The following is a 20,376-nucleotide window of genomic DNA, read 5'->3' as shown; positions in this document are numbered from 1 at the left end:
TCGGATCGTGAAAGTTCTTCTTAAAGTATTCAAAGTTCATCCATTTCTCAAAGTGCATTAAATTTGTGATAACATTTCGAAGACATCAGTTATACGTACAGAGAAGATAGGGTCCAATATATATATAAGTAATTTAAAGTAATGTGCACTCCTTGAAATGCTTATGTATTTAAATTCTTAAGTGTTATTCTTCTGTATATTTTTTCCTAAATCCCTTAAATTTTACTATCGATATTGTACAATATATTTTATAAGCAATCAGGTCTTTTCTAATAGAGTTTACACTTGGAAAATTAAGGACTTTATTAAAAATAATAAAATTCATCCCAAACCTACCCAAATTCTCTATCATCTCTGCCGTACGAGTATATGCATGGTGCTTGGCTGAAAAAAGAATCACGGGAAAATTCAAAACCTTTTGTATCGATCTTCACATCCATGGCATTAGTTCCTGGCTCTTCAAAACAATTATTGCTTGATGAACATAGGTTTCGTAGCCAAAATATCTAAAGCCTAATTTACAGATGAAAACCGAAAAAGACGACAGGGATACCTCAACGCATGCACTTCGCAGGTCATCTGATCTTGTGCTAGATTGTGGTCCATTTGATTTAAAGAAATAAAACCGACTTTTAAAATTCTATTTGATCAGTGATGATGATGATGGGGTTTTATAACGCGCAAAATCCGTATCATGGAGAAACGCTCAATGCGCCGAAATTTTACATAAAAGTACACAAAAAAGTACAGTGCAGATGCTAATACACACTTCCTCCAGCAAAAAATCCTTTTTTAAAACTTTCAGTTTTGTTAGACGACGGTCATGAACATTTGTATTGTGTCTGAGTTGAGGCGAGCGATGGACAGCTTCTTTTTCAGTCTATTGTGTCGCTTTGATGTCTTGTGAGTCATGTGGCTAAGGTTTTCTACCCATATTTGGGCAAAGAGATGCTCGCCAATGAGATAATTTGTCCAATGAACGCAGAGATTTGAAACCCGTAAGGAATCCCAATGACAAAATTACTATGATCAATTTATGCGTCTTTATGTCTTGTGAAAAGTAGGTTTTAGATACTACACATTATAAAATGTTGTATTTTATATTAAGAATAATTTTTTGAATTTTTTCATCCGTAAATTAGGCTTTAGATATTTTGGCTACGAAACCTATTCTACTTTCCTTTCGATCGTGTCTCAGCTTAGAGTAGAAGACTGACAACATGGCGTCTGGAATTAAAGTGGATCAGCGCTGCATTGAAGCTTTCTCTGACTTGAAAACAAAGAAAGAGAAATCAAATCGTCCATTTGCTATTTGTTTCAAAATTGATCAAAACGATACCATTATCGTTGTGGATAAGATATACAAACGGCCGACTGGAGACGCTACTCAGGAATCCGCTTTTAGACTGCTGGTGGAAGAGCTGCCGTGTGACGACGGCCGGTACGTGGCAGTGGACTTGTGTGTAGATGCAGCTGCTGGAGAAACAAAAACCGACAGGATTGTATTGCTAGTATGGTATGCAATATACGTCTTCTTTTTCATAGCCTAGTTCATGTCACGTTTGTGTCAGAATTATCGTAACGACACCGCCAATCATTCAGTACACTTCCTGTTTGGTTAGTTTCCATACCCAGTTGATTATTAACTGTGATTACTCATTCATTGTCACTTTTAGTCTATGCACGAACCACAAGGAATCAAATATGATTATTAATGCCAGAGTCGCGTATATAATTATATCATCAAAATGAAAATTAAAATTGTGGATATTATAAATTCCAGAAGCAGTAGTATGTCATTGAAAACGAAGTAACGATTATGTGACATGCAACCAATAAAAAGTACAATAAGCGGATATTTAAACGCCATATAAAAGACCCAAGAAGCACCTATGTACTCAGACCATCATAGTCTAAGACAGTGTCATGCACACGAACACCTGCAGGCTTAAAGTTTTTTTAACCCTTTGGATACAAATGACTAACTTTATTAATTCCAGTGGGCGATCATAACTTAGGAATTCAGTTACAAAAGTTACCCCAAAATGTGCTAGGTGGAAGATAATAATCAGGCAAGTGGTGCATTATAAGAAACTGTATACATACATAGCATAAGGCTTTCCTGGACTTGGTAAAAAAGTTCTGCTGCTAGTACATGTTTTGGAATAATTAAAATGCTGAATAAATGCATGCAGTGTTTACATCTCATTAAAGCTGGAAATTAAAAACAATACTTAAGTAGTTGAATGAACTAACAGTCTCAACAGGTTTATTGTGCATGACACTGTAAACAAAATTGTCATCTTCAAATCAAATCAGACTTTATTGTATGTAGAGGAGACCCAAGACAGAAATTTTTCATTTGCTCACAAGGGCAGGCATACATACTCACACAGACATCCACACACACACAGTTAGGAGCAAGGATACACCATCATCTTTTATTTTCCTTTCACATCACTTTGGTTGTTTCTATATTTAATTACAGAAAATTATCATCACTCCAATGTACAAAATTTGATCATGCATTCAATGATTTTGCCTGTTCCCCTTCAACATTGTTGACAGTGCAGTATTATCTGATAATGTAACAATATAGTTATTCCCCATGATTTACATGATTGCCCACTGTCAAAATAAATAGTTGACAAAAAATGATGTTTGAAATATGTGGATGATTAAATAATAACTTTTATTTGGCTAATAACAAATATTCAGTAAGTCTAGCCCTCTTTCTTCCTCTTTATTATATGTTTTAGGAGAAAGATGAGATGGGGTTTTTAATGACCAAGATGTAGGATGAAACATGGGGGAAGAATTTTGTCATCTTTAATCTTACCTTGATGGTTGTGAATAGTGGTGGATAAACTTGTATAGTACATATATTTAAAAGGACAGATTACTTTAAGCTTTTCAAAAGGAGTCTAGGAAGTATGTTGGGAAGAGAAAGGAAAAATTATTTGCAGGGCTTCTGCTAAGGCTAAATTCTTTGGGGTCCCAGGGACCCCTTCTTCAGATTTCTAAGGGGTCCCAGGCTAACTCTAAGGCAGGGGTGGGCAATTAATTTTCCCAAGGGGCCGCATGAGAAATTGGGATGGTTTTAGAGGGCCGGACTAATATAGTTAACTCAGTTTTACCCAATACTGTATATATAGTATATATACTGGCGGGCGGGCCAGCAGCCAGGCCGGTCAGAGATAGGAGGCGGGCCAGATGCAGCCTGCGGGCCGGCCTTTGCCCAGGTCTGCTCTAAGGGGTCCCTTTACAAAGTTGAAAACAAAACCAACAAATAACCTACTGTGTTCAACTGCCTTTCAGGCACTCAAAGCACTGTAATGTCTACTCAGAAATGGCGAGATTTCTGTGCCATGAAGAGTGTGCAAGCATCTGTGATGAGCTTATGCTCACTGTACTTGGGGTGCTCACTTTCTTTCCGTTTCTGATATGATGATTTTAACCACGCTGTCAACGACATCTTGGAAATAGGTTAATGGAACTCTTCCCAGTAAGGGAAAAATCTCAGTGCAAGGGAAGTAACTCTCACCTTGTAGCAGACGACAACAATAGATTTGGGCTACGATGTCAGACACTACACTTACCCAATTTTGTATCTGTTCAAATTTGAAGGGGTCCCCAGGAACCCGATTGACAAAAATTGAAGGGGTCCTCCAAAGTTTTAATGCGTACTGTACGCAATTTTTTGCGTAAGCAGAAGCCCTGATTTGAATCAAATTTTGATCCTCCATCTCCAGCCATTGTCAGCTTTGAGATGTGCTGTGACAACTCCAGATTGTGATGTGATTTACATTCCAGGCCACATTTCACTTTTCCCTGATACTTTTCCTTAAGTGAGAAGGGTAGGTTTAGAAAAAGACTGACAGAATTAGCCAGATTGTGAAGTGCAGCAAACTTCTAAATGAAACTGGTAGATTTTCTACCTGGATATTCTATAACTTACAGTGTATTAGTGTTAGAGTGATCTATGCAGACTGACTGAATGTAGCTGTTGTTTCCTTGTTTTAAAAAAATGACAAACAGGAAAGTAGTTCCACAACTATTTCAAAGAAACCAAAGAATGTTATTTTAGCCATTTATTTAAATGTTAGTAATACTATTAGTAAAAACTAATATTTGAAAAAAAATAACTAACTTAAAATAAACTAAATAATATATGGAAGTGTTCAGTATATGCGTATATCATTTTACTCTTAATTTAATGCTGTATACCAGTGATGCCCAATCTTTTTCGGCCTGTGGGCCATATCCATTTCCGACACGCGTGTCATGGGCCGCATCACAGCAAAAACACAAAAAAGAAAGAAAAATAGGGCAGATACCATTTTTATTAGAAACAAGTTGTAATTAATGGTAACTTAATTATGTAGTAATTAGTGGGATATTTGAAGTAATTTTCCCGAAACCAACTTCTGAATGTCCGGCTGCATCGTAGAGACACCAAGTCGGAGCATTGAATCGAAATGTCGTCTATCGAAAAAAAGATCGAGAGACGCCCCTACATAGGGATAAATACTTCTTCACTTTTTTTGGTTTTTTTTTTTTTTTCTTTTTACTAGATTTTTTTTATTACTAACATGTCAATTTCCTGCACTGTGGGCAGAAGTTTCGCGGGCCAGATGGGACCGCGTGGCAGGCCGGATATGGCCCGCGGTCCGTAGGTTGGGCATCCCTGCAGTATACTATTCTCTTTGAATTGCCTGTGCGGTCTGGTAACACAACAATTAGCGCATGTCACTAATACAGTGTGGGTTGGCTGTCCCGAGTTCAGTTCTAGTCTCAGGCTCACTGTTCTTTTTCTGCATTTGACATCTGTTTACAGGGCTGGCTGCTTTGCCTTGATATAGCCTTAGTTGGGGGTTGGTATAAAATACCAATACCCCCCCCCACCCCAAAAAAACAAACAAACAACAACAAACCAAGCAAGAAAACACACACTCACTCTATTTGAGTTGCCTTTTTTTTTTTATCTCGTAATAATAGCTTAAAAAATTAAGTAGAAATGATAATTTTAATTTTTTTAAACTTTATTTTTAGGCTATGCCACTGGAAAACTTCTCCAAGTAAACAGCATATAATTTTTTGCTGTGAAATCTTATTGCTTGTGTTCTTCTAGATTTGTTCTTCTCATTGTGTACCTTTAGGACATGATGTAGTTTTTAGTTTCCTTTCCCTTCTGCCATTTGACAAACTGTTTTTGGCAGATTTTGTCATAGATGTTCATGGTTGAGAGGGAACAGGTCTGAAATGCATGGCACTTTGCCAGCTCATATCAAACATCTAGGTCATTCTGGCGCATGGCAGTCTTTGGTTCCAAGGAGAACAGTTTAACTATTTGTACAGTATTGTATATTTCATCTTTAGTCTATCAGAGCCTACTTACAGCTTTGGGTTATTTGGGTTTTAATTCTCATAATACTTTGAATTTGCAGTGTAGTTTTACACACACAACCTCCACTCCCTAAAAAAAGTACCAGTTATTTCTTTATGAATGTTACCTTTTGTAAGAGATATACCTTGTAACAAGATCTAGGCATATTACTGGTTATTTGCATTGTACATTATTATAGTTTAGACACTGTTATTCCTCGAGGAGCATATAGGGCTGCAACAGTACCTAACACTATTATAGTTTAGAATAAAGTGGCATATATGTATTTTTTCAGGGCTCCAGACTCGGCACCTATCAAGAAAAAAATGCTGTACTCATCCTCTCTGCGTAACTTAATGGAGGAATTGAAAGCAAAGGATCACATTCAGGCCAACGACAAATCTGATCTGACGTATTCGGAAATGATGTCAAAGCTATCGAAGAGGAAGTAGAAGGTGGCTAGTGTTGGATGGCTTTCTTTTTGAACTGGTTTTTTTTTTTCTTTTGGTTGAGTGTTCATTCGGCTCAGAAACATGTTTAGTGCCAGAGAAGGCTTTGTTCCAAGGACTTTGGTTTTGAGGATATGCTTTGGCCAAGAGAGCTGAGCGAAAATTGAAGTATGCACCGTCTCCATGAACCTTACACTAGCCTGCCATCCACACTGTGCCAACATCCCTTGTCTTGCAAATTAAAACCATCTTTCCAAACTTACAATTATAAATTATCAGCATTTTTTTTTTTTTATTTAAAAGCATCTTTTCATTTTTTGTGATTACAAACTAGTTATCAAAGTAACACTTTTTTTTTTTGTAAAAGCTTTTCAGTTTTTGCTTAATATGTATCTCATTCTTAAACTTTTGTGATCATTACTTTTGTTGGATTTGTTTTCTGTCTTGAGTTGAACTGTTTTATCAAAATATAAAAACCATTCCTGATGATTATGTTCAGTAACATTTGTTACTAATTCCAAATGTTATTGAAAAGCGAGATCCCATAAGCCTTATAGACTGCATGCAAGACACACCTAGTCTTGTCTAGTCAGTCTGTATTGAAGACCTTGAAAATGAGGGATTTGGCTGTAACAAGGTCACAATTGAAATGTAGTAAAATGGTGCTTGAAATTACTAGAGGTTAAAAAAATAAGAGTGTGATGGTCATATCATTATATTTGAAGACATGTGCATGACATCAGAGAAAAAGTGGATGGTTTTGCCTTGCTGTTCCACCTCACTGGAGATCTGACAACTGAGACATTTTGGTTAAATCCAGCGTAGTGCAGCTCATATCTTCTTAAAGAAACTGGAATTTTGTGCAGTTTGATTTCTTGAAAGAATTTATTAGCAGGATCCATCAGGCGAGCAAGGTTGAATATCTGCTTTTAAAGAGTAGATATTTTCTGTTGGCATTTTTAATATTCTGACAACTTTGTTTTAAAAACCAAATTGCTGTGTCCCTGTTGTGTAGTAAGATATGAAAAGCTTGCTAGTGAACTTGTCAGCTAAGTAGTAAAATCTGGTTTTCGAATGTTATCTCTGTTTTTTTCTAAAAAAAAACAAACCAGAAAAACCACCTGTGAATATTTTGGAGCGAGGAAATGGGGTTTGATATTCTGGAGCAAATCTTCTGATCTAATAATTTTGTTTCTAATGAGTGGGTGTAAAAAGCTAAAAAGCTCAATGTTATTACCTATGAAATCCATTTCCATCTAAACTAGAAAATGAAAAGATTTGTGTTGCCCAACTTCGTGTAATGAGATCTAACAAATACTAACGTCACGTGTAGAAATAATCACATTTATATCGTATTTGGTCTGAATTTTCAGACAAAGCATATTTTACAGAGAAGAGCAACCACAGCAACAGATACCACCATCACCACCGTTTGGCTGAGATACCTTGTCTTTTGGCTGAAATACCTTATCTGTCTCTATTTGCTCTTTGCAAAACCAGAATTTTCTGATCTCAGGATTTTTAGTTGCTCATGAGATTGATGGTGTTATGCATGCCTTGCAAAAGTTTCGAGATTATTGTCAGTCTTATTAAAATTTATTTTTTGAGTTTACCTGAACCATTTTATATAATCTGTTTAAAAATGGGTGACAGTGACACGTTTTTTACTTCTTCCAGAGGCCGATTTCTTGTGGAAATCGAAAAATATCTTTGTACCACAGTATATGTGATGAATATAAAGCCCCTTCTTGACTAGCTGCCATAGAACAAAAGATTGACATTAGCAACTGTTTTTGCATTGTATTTTTTTTTAAATATTACTCAATAAAGTCAGTTTTATTTGGTAAAACATTAGTTTAGATCTATCCTCCTGTAACCTGTGTGAGAAGACCTATCTTATATGGGATGGGGATTATGAAAAACATGGGGGAAGATATTTTTGTCACTTTTTAAAATATGTTTGTACGCTGTTCAACATGATCAATCTGTTGCACTTAAGTTGAATATGCAATGTATTAATAAAGTCACATTAGAACACCTTTATGTTATGTTGTGATATGTATAAATTTTCTTACTACTAAATCTTTTCAGTTAATGTCATCTGTGGTGACCCTTTGTTGCTGCCTGTTCACATAATAGTGATCAGCCTTATATGGTCAATAGCCATAGTTGAGTGAGTAAGCAAATTTAGTAATTCTCTGCAAAGTTGGTGGTGTTAAGCATTTATTCATATTTTCTGCCTGTGAAATTTTCTTCCAATTTCATTGGTCATTTGTAAGTCCAAGATTTTAAACAGTGTCCTGAAAGTTGAATTGTTCTGCACTTTTGAAAATTACTTGCGACCTAGATGATATATGCATTTGCATACATAATAGGGAAGAAACTAGGTTAAATATATTGCACATTTACAATAATACTTTCCACAATTTTATCTAAATGCAACCCAAAGCAGCAAAGAAACTTTAAAAAAAAAATCCAAAGCTCAAATTGTAATAAGTGCTGTAATAAGCTTGATACATTTCACCAACTGCTGCAAAAAACAAATTTGTTCATCGTTGACATGGATGCAGAAAACAAGCAGATCATTGTTAATGACAAATGCAAATCACAACATGGATGACAAAGCTTAACAATGTCAGTGTCTAAGCTGCATGTCACAAATGATGTTGGGATGCAAAAAAAAAGATTTCGGGAGTGAAAACTGCAGCATAAATGCAAACTGGCGTGGGTCTTGTGGGAAGTAGGTAATGTGGATGTTAATGAGATGCTAACAAAGAAAAGTGCTTTAAGTGTATAATCAACACATGCTAAATGTAAAATAACATTAGATGACATTGTACAAATTTATTTGTAGTTGCAAGACAGTCCCACTGGAAAATATCTGCCAAATGGTTGTCTTGAAATTGATGAGAAAGGTGAAAGCTACAAAAGTGCAAAAATATTCTGTTGCACTTGCAGACGTTAAATGGCCTTGAGGTATGCCAGTTGACTATAACAGAAAAGCATTTAGGGTTTTAATGAAGCTCTGTTAAAATGGCTCTTAAGTTGAGCCTTTCTAAGAATATGAAAATGCAAAAGGAACATAAATTCTATCAAAAAGTACCCAAATTATTAATAAGTTTAACACATCAAAGCTATGGGAGCCTGTAGATCGTGGCTGTTAAAATGATTAACTTTAATAAATTCATCATGTCTAGTACAATGTAGATGTTGCCAAAATCTCCTATATTTAACACATTGGGCCCCAGACTACTGAGTCCCCTTTCACAAACTCAATCCAAGGATTAAGAAAATGCGGTATGTGGAACTGTTCATACATACAGATGCAATGTAACAGGATACCAATGAAACAAGCTTTGTTTTAGGCATGGAAAACCAAAACATTTACCAAACATTAAATATACATGGTGATCTGTGAAAGATTGAAATTTTCAGATGTCACCGACTGTCGAACATACCCAGACGGTATATTTGAAACTGAAAATTGTTTCAGCACCAGAATTGTATCACCTAAACTTTGAACTGCTTATATATATATACATTAAAACTTCAATGGCTTATGCTTTATTAACCAACCCAACACAAAATATGGTCAGAATTCTTCAAAATCAAGAAAGATGTGCATGAACAGCCACTGAATTCTTTTTTACCAGAAGACTTTCATAAGTTTACTATTATAGTATTTTATTATATATTTTATTATAGTATTTTTTAAAAAATATATACAAGAAATATAAAGCATTAAAATTTCATTGACCATTTCACAGAGATCCAAACTGCCATGATAATGTATCTTTACTCCTAACTGTGTGTGTTAAATGTCTGTATATGTATGCCTGCCGTTGTGAGCTAAAGAAAAATTTCTGTCTTGTGTCTCCTTGACAGACAATAAAGTCTAATTTAATTTGATTCGATAGTTCAGCTATTGTGTTCTTTGATTAGGATGACATGACTATTAAATTGTTAATCAAGTCGCCTTTTTTATTCAAAAGAGAACCTCAAAGAAAAACATGACATTTTCCATTTATTTTAACACTAGGGAGTGAAGGAAGCATAACCTCAGTAAAGATGAGCAAATTAGATGAGCAGCTGGGGATCAGGACTAGTATATCTATAGCCACATCATCACAGCCTGAGGCTGCACCTATAGAGCAAGGGTCATCATCTTGTCTGCATAGTCATAAAGCAGCATCCAATGTGGATGTTGGTTTACTCCTGGGATGGTAATTATAAAGCAGTGGCAAAGATTCCCTGAGGTAAAGTAACAAAGCAATATCTGTAGTAGGGTCTGGTTGTAACTATGGAGACAATGTGTTGTAACTATGGAGACAATGTGTTGTAACTATGGAGACAAACTGGTTTGTACCTTCAACCCCGACAGGTTTAAAGAAAGGGTAGATTAAAATATATAAATGAACCAAATCTTGCCATAAAATCCTGTGTCTAGGACAAGCCTGTATCTTCCACACCCTTACAAGTCTAAAGGCTAGAAAAAAAATATGATTCTTGAATGTATAATTTAAAAGGAAAAAAATCTTGAGGTAAAATAATTTTTTGGATATGAAAGATTAAACACAGTCAACCAGATTTCCTTAAAAACTTAGGAAGAAACCAATAATTGTAAAGAGTTACATCTATCATCATAATGACCACGTTTTTTTTGTTAAATTAATTTTTTTTATAAACTCCATCCAGGTATTGATATTGGTATTCAAACTATTATCTTCTTCCTCAATGATTTCTGAAACCTTAATACAATCATGACAGTTTCAGAGTGAAGCAAGTTTGCTGGGATTTCATTTTACAGAAATTAAAAATATGGTCATCTCAAAACTAATGCTATAAACAGTGATGAGCTAAATCACTACTTAGGCATAAAGTACAGTTATGTGTCGAAATATTTTTCTCTCAGATAGTGTTGACATTTTAAAAATTGGATGCAATAAAAATGATTTAAATTTAGAGCTGCCTTTTCGTGCAGAGATTTTTATTTAAAAGTACATTTTTACAATAGTTTTACTATTATAGTTCTCTTTAATTTTGAATTTGCAAAATATGCCATCTTTGAAGGATAAACAGCTCCAATATATGAATGCCATGATTAAAACATTCTAATCCAGGGTCGCCACCAAAGTGTACATTACATAAAACCTTAGTCTACTGTGGCTTTTAAGGTCTCTATTAATATAGTTATAACATATACATATATATCAAACAAGTACCAAGTTCCTAAAATAACTAAAACATCAAACATAATCACACGACACAAATTGCACATAGATATCTGTAAATATCTTAGATTACAATATCAAGAATTAAATGCCTGCTTAGTAACCACTCTCATAAGAATATAAATGCTTTTAAGCAAAACATTTTATGAAATTACTGGGGTAATTTCCATACAAAATAGTGTTTCCCTCATTTGATGGTTGAACCAAAACATCACACAAAAATGGTGATTAACAATGTGATGTGCTGATTGTCCACCGATAAGCTTTGTTAACACATGGTCTCTCATCTAATGGTTATTGACATGACATGATTCCTGATGTTTCTGATCACTGTGCCCAGTGATACTTCTGGGTTTATATCTTGAGAATGGAAAGATAGGGAGAGGAAGCGCTATTCACTTACATTTAGGGAACCACAATCTTGTACCACATTTGTACCCTAATGTTTAATTATAGGGACTGAAAGCAAAGTCAATAATACTCTTTTGCTCCTCTGTAAGGTCTGGATGCCATAAGTCTACAATAAGAACTGCTCGATGGTGTGTGACATCATTTTGCTGATCAAAACCAGAGACTTTTTTCTGTTTAAAGTGGTTTGATCTGTCCACTCCACACTCAACAGAATGGAGAAAGGTCTCATCAAAACAGAGCAATCCACCTTCTTGCCAATGAAGCGTGTTCACACCAACTTGCAATTCACACAAAGATGGAACTTGCAGACCTGGAAAGGTTCAAACAAAATTACTTTCTAAAGTACTTTTTTTGTGATTCACAAAGGCTAATATCTATAAAAGCCCAAGTAGATAAATAATTTCTGCTGCTGAGTATAATAAATTTATAGAAAATTTAAAATGTATGCAAATGCTTTGATATCAGGCATACAGTGAGAGAGGGAGAGAGTGCTTGTGTGAGGTCTTTCTAAGCAAATGCTGCATAACAAACCAAGATGACAGCGGATCCGAATGTTAGTTGGGCCAAAGTGTGGAGAAACTGTAGTGCCTGGCTCCATAACTGAAAATGCAGCATTGCCGAACAGATTTCCTGTAACTGCTGATGGCAAGCTTGTGATAGTTTTCCATGTTACTGGACAACAGCTCACAGCATCTGTAGCGCGGCCTTGATCTAACAAATGACAAATCATCCATCTGCCACTTGGAGTGTCATTAACTTTCCATAACTGGCTACAAAAGCCGTTGGATGCAAGTTCCTGAAACATGTTACAAAATTCGCTTTTGATCGTGTAAAACTGTTCTGAAAGCATGTGCAGGCCAGGAAAATCTTCCACGTTCCATTCTGGCTTTGCCTGGAGTCCCTTGATTTGCAGCACCAGAGGATTCTGCGCGTGTTCGTGTTCTCCTCCTTCTTTCGCGGAATTTACAACAGACGTAAGTTTGCATTTTGAGGTTTCTATGTCCTTCAAAAGAGACAGCCATGCTGAACTTTTCTGAATTTCACTACTACCATCTTGGTCGTCACAGTAACTCAGCCTTGTCCGTGCTCTCAATAACACTTCATCGTGTCGTCTGCAACGAACACACTCTGAGTATTCACAAAGACCAGACGCCGTCGAGTTGTTCCTGTGCAATTCAGCGAAGCGTCTATTATCTTGAAAAGTTCTTGCAATTTTCATCACAACTACAAAAACAATTATGCATACACAAAATGTTATGATGTAATGTGAAAAACCAATTGTCAGAAATGGCGATTCCAGCCACTGCGCCATTGTACTTCGAGGGAGAAATAATGCGGGATCAGCGACCTTGACATCATCACACAAAGAGTGATTTTAAATTGAGGCAAAAACATATTCCTCAAGGTAAAACATATTTTCACAGTATTTGAACATCTTTGATAATTTATAAAATAATATTTTCAAACTATACTTTTTGTATCAGAATTTCAACAAATTATTTAAATGCATAAATTCTCCACCTGCAAATAAGCTTTGATACTAATTAAAACTAACATATTTATTAGAATTTTTCGTAATGGTGAAGTGCGTTTTGGTTTAATTTAGTTCGTTTTGTTTCAAAGCTTACTTTTGCTTTAATCTCGTTTCTAATGACAACGCTTGGCGGCAGCATGGCCGTCGGTCATAGCTGCGTCTTTTTTTTTTTTTTTTTTTTTTTTTTTTGCGTAAGAATATGTCTTGACATGAATAGCATTGTTAAGTAGCAAAATATGCTGCATCACATATAATATATAAAGAAATGCTGTAGTTTTTCTGAATAAATTTGAGGTTCTTTATAAATAATGAAAATATAAGCAAACACAATTCTCTCTTTGGCACTACAGTTTTGCGGAAGGTTAAATAGTGCTCGCAATACCTAGCGCGCATAGCTACGGCAAGCGAGCTGCTGAAATGGCATACGTTTCATAGTCATTGTAGATGGGAACTCCATGAACAATTTAAATCATGGACGACCCGCGGATCGAATGGATTCGAAATAGGGTTTATCAGGCTCTGGATATACAGGAGATTGAAATATTTGAAGAACTTTTGGAACGAGATGACGGAGAAGCGGAGAGGCGTCTTCTAAAGTTTTTGAACGATACTCCAGAAGAATCAGAATCTTCCATTCTTCTCTACAAAATCATTCGAGAGGAGGAAGAAGAAGTTGAAGTAGAATGCGGTATAAATTTCACATGTTTTTCATCATGATTGTTATGTTTCTTAATTTTTTTCAGTGTCTTGCAATTATTAATCTAACTATATATATATATCAACTGTAAGAATGAATAATATGTATAGACCTGTTTTTTAAAGGGTAATTTTCTTTGGCTGCTACCATAAAGTTTAAGTTTATCAGCTTATACGTAATCAGCAACGAATGATCGAAGTGATACAAATATAAATTCTTACTTCTCTATAGTCATGTTTTGATATATTCTCCAACCTGTGTGTGGTGGTCCATACATGGCAAACTGGTTTGCACCCATCACCAATACAGTGAGGGTTTGGTTGTCCTGGGTTTAATGCTCATCTCAGGCTGTTCTTTCTCAGCATGTGCCATCTGTTTACAGGGCTGGCTGCTTTGCCCTGATATAGCCTTAGTTGCTGGCTCCGCATATATAACACTAATTCCCTCACCCCCCTTCCTCTCCAACCTGCGTTGATCTAAAAAAAATATGTGCTACACACATTTATGAAGTAGATCAATCCTGTTATTGAACTTAGGGTATTATAAGTAAAATCAGGTTTAGAAAAATCAACATATAATACATTCATCATTGATTTTAAGAGTGTATATTCCCAAACATATGACTGGGCATGAGGGAAAACGTATTAGACTGACACAGTTTGACTGGCACATATGTAGCAAACTAACTGCACCAAAAATGACAGCTTTTAAGGCTATGGTCATATAATATACACCATAATATTTATTACAATTTTCCTTTAGGCTGTGTTTATTATGCATGTATTCCATGCAAGCAGTCCCACTGATTATATTTAGTAAATGTTTCATGTAATAAAATTACTTACAGTGATATGTGACAGTATTTTCTCTCTTAGTGCATTGGAATCACCCTGCACTGCAGGAAATCTCAACATTATATGTTTTGTTGACACTGCTAACCTGGAATTGTTGTAGAACCAGAGATCCCAGATATTGCGGCAGAAGATGAGGGTGCAGAGGGGGATGAAGAAGGTAATGGTCCAGCAGAATCTCCAGCAGAAGAACCAGAACAGGCACTGCCAGTATCATCGCCAACTGAAGATGATCAGAGTACACCTAGAAAAGGTAAACAGAGTTGTTTACTGCCTGTCAGTAATATGTCATTAAGTACTTCATTCCTTGTAGCTTAAAGGCTAACTCTACCAATAACTCTACTTATAACAGGGTTTGTAACTTCAGAATGACGATGACAACGCTACAACTATACAGAAGCCCACCAGGCATTTAATACTCAGAATTCTAAGTTGAAAAACACCAGTCTCATGGTGGTGAGCTGGACGTCAAGGGTTTTTTCCAGGTACTCTAGTTTCCTCTTCTTCCCTCTCCTGCATATAAGTGCGAAATTGCCGCAAGGTGGAAGCATCTTCCTACTAAATAAACCAACCAGCCAACCAGCCATTGATGGTGGATGCTTACTTAATAGGCTTCTCTTTTGCTCTCTTTTTGCATTCGTTTTTAGACTGAGAAACTTAGCATGTCTTGTAGACATGCAGTGAAAGAGTGAGAACGTAAATCAACAAGCTTATACAATCCTACTTGTGCTTTTTACAAAAGAGAGACATGTAAGAAGCATTCATGTGCACAAATACATAGGTGGCTAATTCTAGAAAAGGTCAAGATTTCTTCATTTTGCAACTCTTTTTGGTACACATTTGGGGTGGGCAAGTCTTTATTGCCATCTTTTGTATGAAGCCTCATTTCAAAACAAAAAAAAATTATTTGTTTTCATCTCAGTAGAGATGGACAAATAGGAGACCTACATATTTCTGAGGAATACTTTTCACAGGTAAGAAGAAAAAGAAAGGGAAGGACACACCTCCTGCAGAAGAAAAACCTGCAACCCCTGCTGAATCTACTCACCATTCTGAAGCAGTAGATCTTGAAAAAGAGGATGACGGAGAGGAAAAAGAGAAAACTGATGCAGCCCCCAAAACAGTGTGTTAATTACATATTCCATGTGGTTTTGACATGAGGTTTTCTTTTCATTCAGGACTACTTTCATAAGAAATTTAGAGAACACTAGATCAAGGATCACTTCCAGTCTTTAAACAGAATTTAAATAATTGAAACAAACTGAGCCTTGTTCAACTCAGTTTTCTTAATGAGCCACATGGAGAAATTACTAATAAAGGAAGTAAATCTGTACCACTTCTTCAGGAAAGTAGTTGGAGATTCAAAGGAAATAGCATAAGAGAAGGAGAATGTTAACTTTAAAAAGTAAACAAAGGGAGCCTATGGCGTGTTACACAGGAAGTCTTTGTAGATCATATACTTGCTCATATAGTTCTGTTTATCTCACAAGAATGTTTTTATGTCCACAGAAAATTATTCTTCAGAAGGTCTCCAGAACATACCTGTACTTGTGCTATCAACATTTACCTGAGGAGGTCATCGAGGAGAGCTGCATATACTTTCTGCGCAACTCACCTGGGATGGTTCCACTGCCTAATTCCATTGAAGAGGCAAATGAAATGCTGCCATTATACTTTGAATTTGGCTTACTGAATGGCCATTCCCTTGTCATGCTGGAACAGATCATATCACAGGTAATAAAAAGTAGAATTTTAATTTTTGTGGTTATGCTATGATGTGGGTCACATCATACAAATGTAACATTTAGTTTTATTGTATAGAGAGAGTGGGTACTAGACACTGTAAGATTGATTTCTTCTTTGACTGCACCAGATGACATGACCATAGGAGATAAGGGGTTACACTAGCTCTTTAGCCATGGAAAAATTGTCTCCTTGACAGTGAGCTAGCACATGCCTGATGTGCAGAACACTCCACTAGTCTGGTGAACAACTGCCCTCTAACAGCATAAAAAGCCAAACGCAAGGCCAACACATCAGTTTTTTTCAATGGTTACTGTGGTGTTCACTAGCCTCTACTCTTACCATGAGCAACACTCACTTTTTGCTGAAAACTTGTGCTTTGTCATGGGTTACTATCTGTACTAGGCATTTGCTCTTTCTAGATCTTTCATCGTATTTTCTTGTAACATGAACTTCTTTTCCTTGGTAAAATATGAGTGTTTTTTAGCCATATCACTGGTGTTATAGATTATAATATTACAGAGATCATTTAGACTTTTTTCTTTGAGGAAATATGTGTTTGTCAGTCACCAGCTGTGCAGTGGCAAAAAGTTTGTGACACCAGACTTACGTCACCTGGCTATGGTTTTTAACACAACAGGGAATAGTGCATTTTTGGGGGGATTTCTAATGTCACCATGCTAGTTTTCAATGAGAAAAAACATGTTTTGACAGCCAGTATCTTCTTTACTACAGTTGTTATTGCTACAGAGAATTCTGCATTTTTGGTCCAAATTCTTGTGTCACCATGCTTCTTTTTCTGCAGAAAAGACATCATTTTGCCAGTCAGTGTCATCTATGTTATGTGTTTTACTGCTACGGAGAATTCTGCATTTTCATTAGAATTCTTGTGATATCTTTGCTTCTTGTGTGCACCCAGGATCTGTCAGTGCTTGGGCTGGCCTTGCCATCGTAATGTTGCCTTGTTGGACCTTTGTCCACAGTTAGCTGATAATTTTTGGGGTTTTTTTTTTGTGAGATGTCTTTTTTGGCACACACTGCTTCCCTAGCTCTGTTGTGGCCATTCGCAAAGGTGTAATAGGACACTTCCTACCTTCTCAACTTGTGGCTGTTTGTTTCTTCCCTCCACATGATCTTTATTCTCCTGTGGCCATGTCATCTGGTTCAGTCAAAGAAGAAATAAAATTTTGAGAGTAAATTCTCTTTCTTCAAGACTTACCAGATGACAAGACATCAAGGCCATCCCGATCTCCCCACTGCTTAGATAGAGTGTTGATCGAAAAAAACTGGTGTATTGGCCTTGTGTTTGGCCTTTTACGCTGTCATAGGGCACTTAGCTGACCTGTGGGCTGTGGAGTGCTCTTCATGCCACGCTAGCTCACTGTCAGGGAGACAACTTTTCAATGGTTAAGAGCAAATGTAATCCTTTATCTTCTATAGTCATGTTATCTGGTAAGTCTCAAAGGAAATGAAGTAACTCAAAATTTTCTTTTTCTTTATTAAATAGTGCATATAATCCTCTCTTTCCAATATCAGTATACTTTAAGATATCTTTGCCAGAATAATAGATGACTTAGTGTTCTCTGGTTGTATAGCCTGTTGCAAATCTTTGGATATATAAGTTTTGTTGATAGCATGGGTGGCAGCAGTTTGAACTTTAGATGCAAAGCAAATGCAAAAGGAATGTCTTAATATTTGGTGTTGTGGGCAGGTCTTCATGCCACTCATGTCTCATAGCCAGTTAAGGAATGGGGAACTGGCAGGAGCAGGGTCACAGTCCCGCACCATCAGTCAGCAAGAAACCTCACCAACTCATCGTTCACAAACACCAAAGGAAGAAGAAAAAGATGCAGAGAAAGTTAGTTCCGATTCTCTTAATTTCCACCCACATCAGGCTTTCACTGTACTAGCTTTCATTGTTCATGACTCGCTTTGTTAACTGTCACTTTTATTATCTTTATTTCATTAATTGATTTTTCCTAGTGTAACCACTGTGTGGGTGGACTATGATGTTTGGGTTAGGCAGTTTATAAACATCATCATCATCATCATCATCATCATCATCATCATCATCATCTATGCATAATGCTACCTTACAATAGCAATGTGATTGCATGTGATTATGCATTATAATTTGTATATCTGAATATGTTTACATGCACCTGTGGGTATATTTTCCATATTAATGCTCATGAATATGCATTTATAAATGTGAATGTCTTATGTTTACTACTTCCTGCTAGCTCTATATGGCTTACTCCAACACATAGTTAAAAGAAAAATATTGTCAGCTAAGTAAGAAATGCTGAACTGAAGTGAGTTGGTGATAATGCTAGGTAAACGTGGCTGAGTCTCGAGCCAAAGCCATGCTGCGTGATGAGTTCCTCATCAACATGCAGAAGTTTGCTGCCAGCATCACACGTACACTGCAGCAGATTGAAGGAGAAGTGCGACTCATAGTGCCTGAAGTGGAAATTCCTGATAACATTGATGAAGTACTCAACAACATTGAGCTGATGGATCTGATTAATGAAACCTGTGCAGACTGGTCAAGACAGATCCAGGTTAGTGAACAAACAGGATGCTAGATTAAGAAGGGTGCTTTGTCTTGCAACAATGCAAGGTAAATAGGAATGCATACAATCAGCATCAGAGCAATATTACTTAATTAATAGTTATTAAACTAAAAGAAGGAAAAGTCCAAATGTTAAATGCACATTTAGTTTGAGTTATGCTTACTAAAATATGTATTTTACCTTTGACCCTAGGGTGCACTGGAGCAGCAGCTGAAAAAGAAGCCTCAGGGCAAGGGGCCTTTGGCAGAAATTGATTTTTGGCGAGAACGGAATGCGGCATTGAGTGCAATGGTTGAACAGCTGAAGTTGCCTAAGGTTCGGCACATGCTAGAAATCTTCAGTCACACTGACAACAACTTTGAGGATGTGAGATCTGACTTGAACAAATATTACGTGGAGGCAAAAGACAATGTTCGTTTCCTGTCCACACTGGAGAGGCACTTCAAGAATATAGCCCATGGTCTGACATTTCAGGTCAATATCTTTTCATATTTCTTATTATATGAGGATGCTTGAAGTTAAAATACAATTTTGTGTATTTAAAATGTCAGTAACGTATAAGGGTCAAGGCAGAAGTGGAATAAGATGAAACTTAGGTTATTATACAAATTTATCCGTTAGTTTAGTGATACCCTTAAATTAATATATTATTTATAATAATAAATTTCTCAAAGTCTTTTTGATAGTATATATATATATATCTTTCTTGCTTAATTGAATCAGGTTGTGATTGAAACAATTCCATCCATGATGAATGCTCTGCGTATGGTATGGATAATTTCCCGACATTATAATAAAGATGAGCGCATGGTACCACTTATGGAACGCATTGCCTGGGAAGTGGCTGAAAGAGTGGCCAAGGTTGTTGACATCCAGACATTGTTTAAGTAAGTAGTAGTTAAGACACCCCCAGAATTTTAAAGAGACTTTTAAGGTAGTTTCCAATATTCTTTTAGTTCACTTTTAATGCATGCAAGTCATGGATGTATAGATCCATTCACATAATAGAAAACCATTGCAGGATTTGATGGCTGTTAAAATAAAGGAACGAGCAGTTTTGAATACGTCACAGTGTCCAAATATGACATAGTATAAAAACAACGCAGTCATTTAGGTTCATGTTACATTGGTTTATATTGCATTTCCTGGCATGCTTTTCTGTTTTGTAACTCCTGACACGACATTATATACAGGTCCGGGACAGAGGAGGTAAAACGACTGACACATGAGGCAAAGAGAATGCTGGTTACCTGGCGTGAGACATACATGGATGTCCGTAATAAAATAGAAGCCTCAGGTAGAGACCAGCGGTGGGAGTTTGACCGCAAAAAGCTTTTTGACCGCACAGATTACATGGCAGGCATTTGCCAAAATCTGTATGACATTGCTCAGGTAAATTTAAGAAAAGTCATCATAGCTCTGAGATGTATATTTCTTGGTAACATGATATAAATTAATTTCATTATTTGTTTTTGCCATATTTACAATGTACTACAAC

General features: G+C 36.3%; 3 protein-coding genes across 3 annotated transcripts in view; 2 read left to right on the top strand and 1 right to left on the bottom strand.

Annotated features, from left to right (window-relative positions):
* The first annotated feature begins 1,178 nt into the window (after positions 1 to 1,178).
* Positions 1,179 to 7,872, top strand: LOC112562782 (actin-depolymerizing factor 2-like). The gene is made up of 2 exons (XM_025236264.1): positions 1,179 to 1,516; positions 5,682 to 7,872. The coding sequence occupies exons 1-2, from the start codon at positions 1,221 to 1,223 to the stop codon at positions 5,836 to 5,838; spliced, it is 453 nt and encodes a 150-aa protein (XP_025092049.1). The 5' UTR covers positions 1,179 to 1,220; the 3' UTR covers positions 5,839 to 7,872.
* Positions 7,873 to 8,317: 445 nt separating this feature from the next.
* LOC112562781 (aspartate beta-hydroxylase domain-containing protein 2-like) lies at positions 8,318 to 12,851 on the bottom strand. The gene is made up of 2 exons (XM_025236263.1): positions 12,009 to 12,851; positions 8,318 to 11,787 (listed from the first exon to the last, which is right to left on the bottom strand). The coding sequence occupies exons 1-2, from the start codon at positions 12,787 to 12,789 to the stop codon at positions 11,513 to 11,515; spliced, it is 1,056 nt and encodes a 351-aa protein (XP_025092048.1). The 5' UTR covers positions 12,790 to 12,851; the 3' UTR covers positions 8,318 to 11,512.
* Positions 12,852 to 13,379: 528 nt separating this feature from the next.
* Positions 13,380 to 20,376, top strand: part of LOC112562777 (dynein heavy chain 10, axonemal-like) — a 51,945-nt gene continuing 44,948 nt past the window's right edge. Inside the window, 9 exon segments of the mRNA XM_025236254.1 lie at positions 13,380 to 13,699; positions 14,663 to 14,812; positions 15,534 to 15,682; positions 16,069 to 16,293; positions 18,014 to 18,160; positions 18,639 to 18,866; positions 19,071 to 19,352; positions 19,602 to 19,765; positions 20,072 to 20,270. Coding sequence (XP_025092039.1) covers positions 13,483 to 13,699; positions 14,663 to 14,812; positions 15,534 to 15,682; positions 16,069 to 16,293; positions 18,014 to 18,160; positions 18,639 to 18,866; positions 19,071 to 19,352; positions 19,602 to 19,765; positions 20,072 to 20,270 — 1,761 coding nt within the window. The 5' untranslated portion in view covers positions 13,380 to 13,482.

The sequence above is a fragment of the Pomacea canaliculata genome, linkage group LG4 (genome assembly GCF_003073045.1).
Source record: "Pomacea canaliculata isolate SZHN2017 linkage group LG4, ASM307304v1, whole genome shotgun sequence".
Classification (NCBI taxonomy): Eukaryota; Metazoa; Mollusca; class Gastropoda; order Architaenioglossa; family Ampullariidae; genus Pomacea; species Pomacea canaliculata.
Note: the sequence above shows the minus strand (reverse complement) of the source record. Positions and strands in the feature narration are given on the sequence as shown.